The sequence below is a fragment of the Triticum aestivum genome, chromosome 3B, assembly GCF_018294505.1.
Source record: "Triticum aestivum cultivar Chinese Spring chromosome 3B, IWGSC CS RefSeq v2.1, whole genome shotgun sequence".
Classification (NCBI taxonomy): Eukaryota; Viridiplantae; Streptophyta; class Magnoliopsida; order Poales; family Poaceae; genus Triticum; species Triticum aestivum.
The window spans coordinates 461046717-461057252 of NC_057801.1; the positions used below are offsets into that span (position 1 = coordinate 461046717).

A 10536-nucleotide genomic window follows, 5' to 3' on the forward strand; every position below is an offset into this window, starting at 1 on the left:
AGTCTTCACCTTTTCTCTTTTTGAGATGAAGTTGGAGCCTACCCCACTCTATTGAAATTTGTTTTTTCGTTCTTTCTCTGTTGTGAGTACACATTATAGACAGAAAATAGTTGCTACACGTTGGCAGTGCAGAATTTCGTTCTTTCTCTACATTGATTGTAATGACATCTTATATTATAGGACGGAGAGAGTACAATATTGTTGATCCCTTTAAATGAGCTTTTTGCAAAGCACATAGTCAATAGTTCCTTCCGAAAAAAAAGGAAAAAATAGGTCGGAACTTTCATTTTTCATTCATTCCCTGTACAGCGTGGTAGTCCTTCCTAAAACATGAGGACAAGTCATGTGCCGTTTGACGGTTTAATGTGTGATGTCGATTGCAGCTGCTTGATAGGTGGTCTAGCTTCTACTGCATTCACCGGTTGATGTTTATGTTACTTACCATCAGATTAAACAGTTAGCCCAGGACTGAGCTGTTTTTGTGCAAAAATTGCATAATAAGGTACGTTGACAGGGAGATAAAGCAACAATATCAGTCAAACATTCAGCCATCTAGAGGGTAACCATGCAGAAGATCAGGACATTTTCATCAACATCCATCATGTTCATCTGATGATCTGTAAAACAGGGTACATATGATGATCAGAGGAAGGCAACACCTGCAAGCACATCTTCTGCTACACATGTAACTTCCGACGATCATATCAGCTGCTCAGTCCTTTACAAGGCTCAATTATTATGCAGACACCACTACATTTACATGGCTGTTCTGAACCTGATGAGAATCAAGTGTGAACAGCCCAAAACCAAAAGGCTAAGGGGGTATACAGAAACACGCCAACACGCACCCCATACATCAGATTATCGGAAGTAGACCTATTAGCATATACACATACAGCTCTTGCAGACGACTGAAGAAACAAAAAAAGTAGGTGTGCCGTTCTTGCAAGGGAAGCAGACTAGCGGACGAAACTCCAGACATGGTCAGCTAGTCGGGTGAATTATGGGTATGTTAGGTTTTGCCCTTGGTCTTCTTTCTTGATTTCAGGTCAATAACAATGACACTAATGTTGTCCCCGCTCCCTTTCGACAGCGCTAGCCTCACGAGACAATCAGCGGCTGCTTTTGCAGCTGGGTTCATAGTGGGTTCGCTGCCTCCATCGGAATTCGCACCGTCGTTATTATTCTTGTACCACAGAAGGATCTGTCGCCGGGCAACTTTGCATGCGTCCTCATTTGACATGACATCCCAGAGACCATCGCTTGCTAGAATGAGGCAGTCGTCATCTTTTGCCCGAGCAACAATGCTGACTTCTGGCTTTGGAATCAGAAATGGTTTCAGGTATCGGTCACCTGCAAGTAGATAGGCGATTGGCCATTTCCGCTGTAAGTTAATAAGCCATAAGAAGCTTCACACAGACGCTAACCCATGCACAGAATAATGGCTGGTTTAACTGCTTAGTTTAATTAAATTTCATATGTAACAAAAAGAACAGAGTTCTGTCCAAGTTTAAAAAATAAAAGTATTCAGATAGTAGCAGACTAGCAGCTATAACAAGTGCAACTAATATCCAGTATTACTATTACCCATGCTGACACATTCACAACTACCAGAGCCAGTTGCACGAATAGTAGCATAAAGTATACAGGGTACCTTTGTTCCTTCAATAAGGGGGACTTTTTACTTTTGCTTCCTTATGTACATCAGCATCCTAATCCAAATACTTTGACACGATCATATTTAAGTTCACTGACAACTTTGACCCCATCCCCAAATTTTTCCAGGAAAGGAACCAGAAAATAATCGAGGAACACAGACTAAACTTAAAACATGTTGGCAGCAGTTGCAAGTCGCTGGTATATGAAACAGAGCATTACCTTAGGCTTATAATTTACTGCCTGAAATGAGCTAATGTAATAATGTGACAGCATGTGATCTCGTAAATTGGAACAGGATCTGAAAGAAACATCTGACCTCATAATAAAATGCATATGCATGACAACATAGTTTGTAAAGAAAAAATATGATGGAAACTGTGGCACAAATTCAGTTTAATGTTTGACACAACTGTCCAGTACCAAAGACTTAGGTGTATTGTAAAATATTAAGATAATGGTAACTGGCTTTTCTTCTTTTTGACAACACGCAGATTGATGGTTTGATAGGCTCCTAACGGTTCATGTATCATCACTTACTGACATCCCAAACATATGCAGAAATATGCCAATATGGCCTAGACCTACAACTATCTCCTGCTATGGATGTTTGGCTGAACCGAATAAATTAATGCCATATGTGCTGAACAATTTTATAACATGTCCTTGTACAAGCTTGTTGTGACACTTTTTTTTTGTCCTAAGTTCCAATCTTACAGAGAGATGCCTCCTAGAGTTACTAAAGTACATTCTTCTAGAGCTCATGATAATAATAGTCATGTTGGGACTCGTGTAAGGAAGTAACAAAAACATATTAAGACCTTACTTGCATTCCAAACATGGCTTTACAGATTGCTTGACATCATCAATAATTTTGTCCAAATAATAAGCTTGGGCGTGCAAAAGCAGAAAACTTACCGATTGACCGTGACATTGCCAGAATACCAGAGACACGATAACCATTCCAGTCAATGACCTTTCCACCTGCGGCCTCAATCCTGGCACGCTCATCTTTCCTATCAGGCTAGAACATGAAAGCATAATCAGATACAATTTGGCTTAACAGATAAACTTAGCTGAGCAGTAAAGTCCAGCATGTACTTTGTGATCGACGGACAGAGCAATGGGCTCCTTTCCACGGCAGAGCACCACGCGTGAATCTCCACAATTCGCAGTTATGACATGAGAAGAGCAGACAATGGCAACAACGGCGGTGGAACCCACGTTATCAGCGGCAATAGGCTCAGGACGGATCTCCCTGGTGCCATTGGAAAACCTGCTCGCTTTCCCCGACACCTCGTCGTCTACCTTCTGGAAACAATCACCGAAAACCTTCTCCCATGGTTCTTTCACGTCGAGCTCCCCTACTTCCCCCAATTCCTCCAACCACCTGCCAGCTTTCAGCACCTCTCTTAACACGACGTGGATCTTATCCCGGCAGTAGTTTGCGACCTGCACGGGCATGATGAAGCATGAGCGAGAGGGCCTCGAGGCTTGATGTGTTTCGTCTGGGCCAGGAGTCACAGGAGAAGAAGATAACCTCACCTCCGAGCCGCCGTGTCCATCGTAGACGCCGAACAGGTGCGCCGGAAGCCGGAGCTCGGCGGCGTCGAAGTCGCCCCCGATCCCGTCCAGCTCGCGGCTGCTCGCGAGCATCCGCGCCGGCACGGCGGCGAAGCGCGGCACGGCGGCGCACGCGTCCTCCATCTCCGCGGCGCGGCCGCGTGCCGCGGCGCAGCCCCACAGCGGCACGCACTCCATGAGGTACACGCTCCGCTTGCCGCACCCGTCCCCGGCGGCGCGCGCCCTGCTCCCGAGATCCGGCGGCCTCTCGATCCCGCCGGCGCATTCCGCCGAGCACCCCCCGCGCGCGGCGGCCCCCTCCCCCGCGAACACCGCAGCCGCCATCACAAGCTCACGGCAGTATCAACAGCCGCAAACCACACCAACGTCCGCCGCACCACGCGCCTGAGCAGACCACCGCCGTATCAGCAAGGGAGAGCGCGAGCCGTGGCCTCCTGCGCGCGAATCAAGGGGGCAGCAATGGAGAAAGAGAGAGCGCGCGCGAGGGAAAGTAAAGAGAGAGTGGTGACGAGGAGGGTTGGTGCTGGGTTGGGGAGTACGTGTACCGGGTGGGCGCGGGGGCGTGGGAGGTTGCGAGTGGCGGACGACGGCGTTGTGTGTTCGGGGCAGGAGGAGCGGATGCGGGTGAGTGGGACTGGTGAGGGAGCAAGGCACGAGGTACAAGGAAGCGAGGTGGGGGAATGCGATTGGGTGCGCCGGGGAGAACAGGTGTCGCGTCTAGACGCTGCTGCGGCTGGGCCTGGACGGGGTGGAGTGGACGGACCTGATGCTGGTTTTGTTGTTACCGTCTGTTGCTCACTCGAGATTTTGGTCTCTGCTATGCTACTTGCACCGTTCCACGGCTACGAACTTGGCTCTCAAAGAAAAAACACACTAGCTATACGTTGAGAGCAACTCCAATGGGGCGACCCAAACGGACACGCGCTTTGTCCGCTTTTTGTCCATTTGGGTCGGCCAGGCGGACGTGCACGTCCGCATTTTAAAATGGGTCTGCTTGATCGCCCAACGGGGAGGCCGACCCAAATGTGCCGGCGTGAAAAAAACAAACAAGTTGCACGAAATAAACATAAATAAACATAATTAAACATAAAGTGGCCGGTCAAACGCCGGCCAAAGTCCACCTAAATCCAATAAACATTAAATAAAACATTAAAAAAAGTCTGCGCCCGCCTGCTGCCGCCCCGCACACTGCCCTAGACGTCGTCGGCCTTGCCCTTGCCCTTTCCCTCGACGCCGCCGTCGTCGGTGAGGTCGATGAAGACCGGAGCAGGGCCAGCCCACCCGAACGTCGCCTGGTACGATGCCAGGGCAGCCTCCTCCGGCGTCTGCTGGGGCGGCGGCATTGCGGCAAGCCGCACACGCTCCTCCTCCTCCTCCTCGAGCCGAAGTGCCTCGACGTCGCGTTGGAGCATGGCCTCGTAGTGCATCTGCTCCTCGCCGTCGGCCTGCTCCTGGCGGAGCCAATGCTCCTTCCATCGCTCGAGGTGGGCCGCCTCCTCCTCTGGCGTGGCGGCGAAGTGGACGGGAGGCACGCTCACCCACTCGCGGTACTGGCCCGTCCACGAGTAGGCCTCCTCCGGCCAAGTGGGTGGAGGTGTTGGAAATATGCCCTAGAGGCAATAATAAAATGGTTATTATTGTATTTCCTTGTTCATGATAATTGTCTATTGTTCATGCTATAATTGTATTGACCGGAAACCGCAATACATGTGTGAATACATAGACCACAACATGTCCCTAGTGAGCCTCTAGTTAGCTCGTTGATCAACAGATGGTCATTGTTTCCTGACCATGGACATTGGATGTCATTGATAACGGGATCACATCATTAGGAGAATGATGTGATGGACAAGACCCAATCCTAAGCATAGCACAAGATCGTGTAGTTCGTTTGCTAAAGCTTTTCTAATGTCAAGTATCATTTCCTTAGACCATGAGATTGTGTAACTCCTGGATACCGTATGAGTGCTTTGGGTGTGCCAAATGTCACAACGTAACTGGGTGGCTATAAAGGTGCACTACAGGTATCTCCGAAAGTGTTTGTTGGGTTAGCACGAATCGAGACTGGGATTTGTCACTCCGTATGACGGAGAGGTATCTCTGGGCCCACTCGGTAATGCATCATCATAATGAGCTCAATGTGATTAAGTAATTAGTCACGGGATCATGCATTACGGAACGAGTAAAGTGACTTGCCGGTAACGAGATTGAACAAGGTATTGAGATACCGACGATCGAATCTCGGGCAAGTAACGTATCGATTGACAAAGGGAATTGCATATGGGATTGCTTGAATCCTTGATATCGTGGTTCATCCGATGAGATCATCGTGGAACATGTGGAAGCCAACATGGATATCCAGATCCCGCTGTTGGTTATTGGCCAGAGAACGTCTTGGTCATGTCTGCATGGTTCCCGAACCCGTAGGGTCTACACACTTAAGGTTCGGTGACGCTAGAGTTGTTATGGGAAATAGTATATGGTTACCGAAGGTTGTTCGGAGTCCCGGATGAGATCCTGGACGTGACGAGGAGTTCCGGAATGGTCCGGAGGTGAAGATCGATATATTGGACAAAGGGTATTGGAGTCCGGAAGTGTTCCGGGGGTACCAAGCTAAGGCCAGCATGACCGAAAGGTGTTTCGGGAGCCTCGGCAAGTGTTGGAGGGCCTCATGGGCCAAAGGGGAAGGGGCAAACCAGCCCACTAAGGGGTGGTGCACCCCCACACCCTTTTCCACGTTATTTGGGGAGGTGGGGCGCCTCCACCTGGCTTGGGAGGCAATCCTCCACCTGCTTGGCTTGGGGGGCAAGTCTCCCTAGGATTTTTCCTAGGGAGATCCAATCTGCTTGGCCGCCGCCCCCTAGGGGAAACCCTAGGGCGCCTCCCCCTCTCCCCTTGCCCCATATATATAGTGGAGGGGTGGGAGGGCAGCCGCACCTCTTCCCTGGCGCAGCCCCTCCCTCCTCCAACACCTCCTCCTCCTCCTTCGTAGTGCTTGGCGAAGCCCTGCCGGAGAACCACGAGCTCCATCACCACCACGCCATCATGCTGTCGGAGTTCTCCCTCACCTTCTCCTCTCCCCTTGCTAGATCAAGAAGGAGGAGATGTCCCCGGGCTGTACGTGTGTTGAACACGGAGGCACCGTCCGTTCGGCGCTAGATCAGATCTTCCGTGATTTGAATCGCCACGAGTACGACTCCATCAACCGCGTTCTTGTAATGCTTCCACTTAGCAATCTTCAAGGGTATGAAGATGCACTACCTCTCTCTTGTTGCTAGAATCTTCATAGATTGATCTTGGTGATGCGTAGAAATTTTTGAATTTCTGCTACGTTCCCCAACAGGAGGCGGGGAGCGCTTACGCGACGGCTCCGGCTCCAGCTCCGGCTTGGGCTGGACGGGCGGCAACGGTGGAGGCGGCAGCACGAAGAACAGGGTGTGGACGGAGTCCCTCGCCACCGACAGGGCAAGGGCTTGCTCCAGCCCATCCTAGTGCGCGTCCTCGTCAATGCGGCTAGCCTCCAGCGCGTGCTGCAGGGCCTCCTCGAGGGCGGCTTGGTACTCCGCCTCCGCCTCCATGTCCTCCGGCTCTACATCCGGGGGCGGCGGTGGGAACGACAGCGGGACGACATCGACACCCGAGCGTCGTTGCTCCTCGTGTTCGAGGGTGAACCAAGCCTCCCAGTTGGGAGAGTCGGCGACGTACTCGGGCAGCCGATGCTGCTCTGGCGTGAGCAGCGCGCGGCGCCGGCGCACCTCGTCATCATGCACCCGCTGGGTCCGCGGAACCGCTAGCACCGGGATCCGGTTTGGATCCAAATGCCTGTTGGGGAACGTAGCAGAAATTCAAAATTTTCCTACGTGTCACCAAGATCTATCTATGGAGAAACCAGCAACGAGGGGAAGGAGAGTGCATCTACATATCCTTGTAGATCACTAAGCGGAAGGGTTCAAGAGAACGGGGTTGAAGGAGTCGTACTCGTCGTGATCCAAATCACCGGAGATCCTAGTGCCGAACGGACGACACCTCCGCGTTCAACACACGTACAGCCCGGTGACGTCTCCCACGCCTTGATCTAGAAAGGAGAGAGGGAGAGGTTGAGGAAGACTCCGTCCAGCAGCAGCACAACAGCGTGGTGGTGGTGGAGGAGCGTGGCAATCCTGCAGGGCTTCGCCAAGCACCGCGGGAGAGGAAAAGGGAGAGAGGTAGGGTTGCGCCTAGGAGAGGTCAAACTCATCTGTTGGCAGCCCTAAAAACCCTCAAGTATATATAGGGGGAGAGGGGGGGGCTGCGCCCCCACCTAGGGTTTCACCCCTAGGGGCGGCGGCCAGCCCAGTCCCATCTAGGGTGGCGGCCAAGGGGGGGAAGAGGGGAAACTTGCCCCCCAAGTTAGGTGGGTGCGCCCCCTCCCCAAACCCTAGGCGCCTTGGGCCCTTGTGGGGGGGGGGGGGGCGCACCAGCCCACCTGGGGCTGGTCCCCTCCCACACTTGGCCCATGCAGCCCTCCGGGGCCGGTGGCCCCACTTGGTGGACCCTCGGGACCCTCCCGGTGGTCCCGGTACGTTACCGATAAAATCCGAAACTTTTCCGGTGACCGAAACAGGACTTCCCATATATAAATCTTTACCTCCGGACCATTCGGGAACTCCTCGTGACGTCCGGGATCTCATCCAGGACTCCGAACAATATTCGGTAACCACATACAAACTTCCTTTATAACCCTAGCATCATCGAACCTTAAGTGTGTAGACCCTACGGGTTTGGGAATCATGCAGACATGACCGAGATGTTCTTCGGTCAATAACCAACAACGGGATCTGGATACCCATGTTGGCTCCCACATGTTCCACGATGATCTCATCAGATGAACCACGATGTCAAGGACTCAATTGATCCCGTATACAATTCCCTTTGTCTAGCGGTATTGTACTTGCCCGAGATTCGATCGTCGGTATGCCGATACCTTGTTCAATCTCGTTACCGGCAAGTCTCTTTACTCGTTCCGTAACACATCATCCCGTGATCAACCCCTTGGTCACATTGTGCACATTATGATGATGTCCTACCGAGTGGGCCCAGAGATACCTCTCCGTTTACACGGAGTGACAAATCTCAGTCTCGATTCGTGCCAACCCAACAGACACTTTCGGAGATACCTGTAGTGTACCTTTATAGCCACCCAGTTACGTTGTGACGTTTGGTACACCCAAAGCATTCCTACGGTATTCGGGAGTTGCACAATCTCATGGTCTAAGGAAATGATACTTGACATTAGAAAAGCTTTAGCATACGAACTACACGATCTTTGTGCTAGGCTTAGGATTGGGTCTTGTCCATCACATCATTCTGCTAATGATGTGATCCCGTTATCAACGACATCCAATGTCCATGGTCAGGAAACTGTAACCATCTATTGATCAACGAGGTAGTCAACTAGAGGCTTATTAGGGACATGGTGTTGTCTATGTATCCACACATGTATCTGAGTTTCCTTTCAATACAATTATAGCATGGATAATAAACGATTATCATGAACAAGGAAATATAATAATAATAACTAATTTATTATTGCCTCTAGGGCATATTCCCAACAGTCTCCCACTTGCACTAGAGTCAATAATCTAGTTCACATCACCATGTGATTAACACTCACACATCACATCGCCATGTGACCAACATCCAAAGAGTTTATTAGTGTCATTAAACTAGTTCACATCATCATGTGATTAAGACTCAATGAATTCTGGGTTTTGATCATGTTTTGCTTGTGAGAGAGGTTCTTAGTCAACGGGTCTGAACCTTTCAGATCCGTGTGTGCTTTACAAATATCTATGTCATCTCCTAAATGCATTTACCACGCTCTACTTGGAGCTATTCCAAATGGTTGCTCCACTATACGTATCCGGTTTGCTACTCAGAGTCATTCGGATAGGTGTTAAAGCTTCATCGACGTAACCCTTTACGCCGAACTCTTTATCACCTCCATAATCAAGAAACATGTCCTTTATTTACTCCAAGGACAATTTTGACCGCTGTCCAATGATCCCCATTCCTGGATCATTCTTGTACCCCTTGACTGACTCATGGCAAGGCACACTTCCGGTGCGGTACACAACATAGCATACTATAGAGCCTACATCTGAAGCATAGGGGATGACCTTCGTCCTTTCTCTCTCTTCTGTCGTGGTCGAGCTTTAAGTCTTAACCTCATACCTTACAACTCAGGCAAGAACTCCTTCTTTGACTGATCCTATCTTGAACACCTTCAAGATCATGTCAAGGTATGTGCTCATTTGAAAGTATTATTAAGCATTTTGATCTATTCTTATAGATCTTGATGCTCAATGTTCAAGTAGCTTAATCCAGGTTTTCTATTGAAAAACACCTTTCAAATAACCCTATATGCTTTCCAGAAATTCTACATCATTTCTGATCAACAATATGTCAACAACATATACTCATCAGAAATTCTATAGTGCTCCCACTCACTTCTTTGGAAATACAAGTTTCTCATAAACTTTGTATAAACCCAAAGTCTTTCATCATCTTATCAAAGTGCATATTCCAACTCCGAGATGCTTACTCCAGTCCATGGAAGGATCGCTGGAGCTAGCATACCTTTTAGCATCCTTAGGATCGACAAAACCTTTCTGATTGTATCACATACAACCTTTCCTTACAAAAACTAGTAAGGAAACTCGTTTTTGACATCCATCAGCCAGATTTCATAAATGCAGCTAATGCTAACATGATTCTGATGGACTTAAGCATCGCTACGTATGAGAAAATCTCATCGTAGTCAACTCCTTGAACTTGTGAAAAACTCTTCGCCACAAGTCGAGCTTCATAGACGGTGACATTACCGTCCACGTCCGTCTTCTTATTAAAGATCCATTTATCTCAATGGCTTGCCGATCATTGGGCAAGTCCACCAAAGTCCATGCTTTGTTCTGATACAATGATCCTATCTCGGATTTCATGGCTCCTAACCATTTGTCAGAATTTGGGCCCACCATCGCTTCTCCATAGCTCGTAGGTTCATTGTTGTCTAGCAACATGACCTTCAAGACAGGATTATTGTACCACTCTGAAGCAGTACGCATCCTTGTCACCCTACGAGGTACGGTAATGACTTGATCCGAAGTTTCATGATCACTATCATAAGCTTCTACTTCAATTGGTGTAGGTGCCACAGGAACAACTTCCTGTGCCCTGCTACACACTAGTTGTAGTAATGGTTCAATAACCATATCAAGTCTCCACCATCCTCCCACTCAACTTTTCAAGACAAACTTT

The 10536-nt window shown here is 49.4% G+C and overlaps 1 protein-coding gene across 2 annotated transcripts; it reads right to left on the reverse strand.

Moving 5' to 3' along the window:
* Positions 1–660: 660 nt before the first annotated feature.
* Positions 661–3985, reverse strand: LOC123070364 (protein phosphatase 2C 50). 2 transcript variants are annotated; one of them, XM_044493550.1, is made up of 4 exons: positions 3202–3985; positions 2758–3108; positions 2575–2680; positions 661–1353 (listed from the first exon to the last, which is right to left on the reverse strand). In XM_044493550.1, exons 1-4 carry the CDS (start codon positions 3562–3564, stop codon positions 1013–1015), a joined length of 1161 nt encoding a protein of 386 aa, XP_044349485.1. In that variant the 5' UTR covers positions 3565–3985; the 3' UTR covers positions 661–1012. The 2 variants fall into 2 exon arrangements, with proteins under 2 accessions (XP_044349485.1, XP_044349486.1); XM_044493551.1 differs by having other exon boundaries at positions 3197–3883.
* Between the last annotated feature and the right edge of the window lie 6551 nt (positions 3986–10536).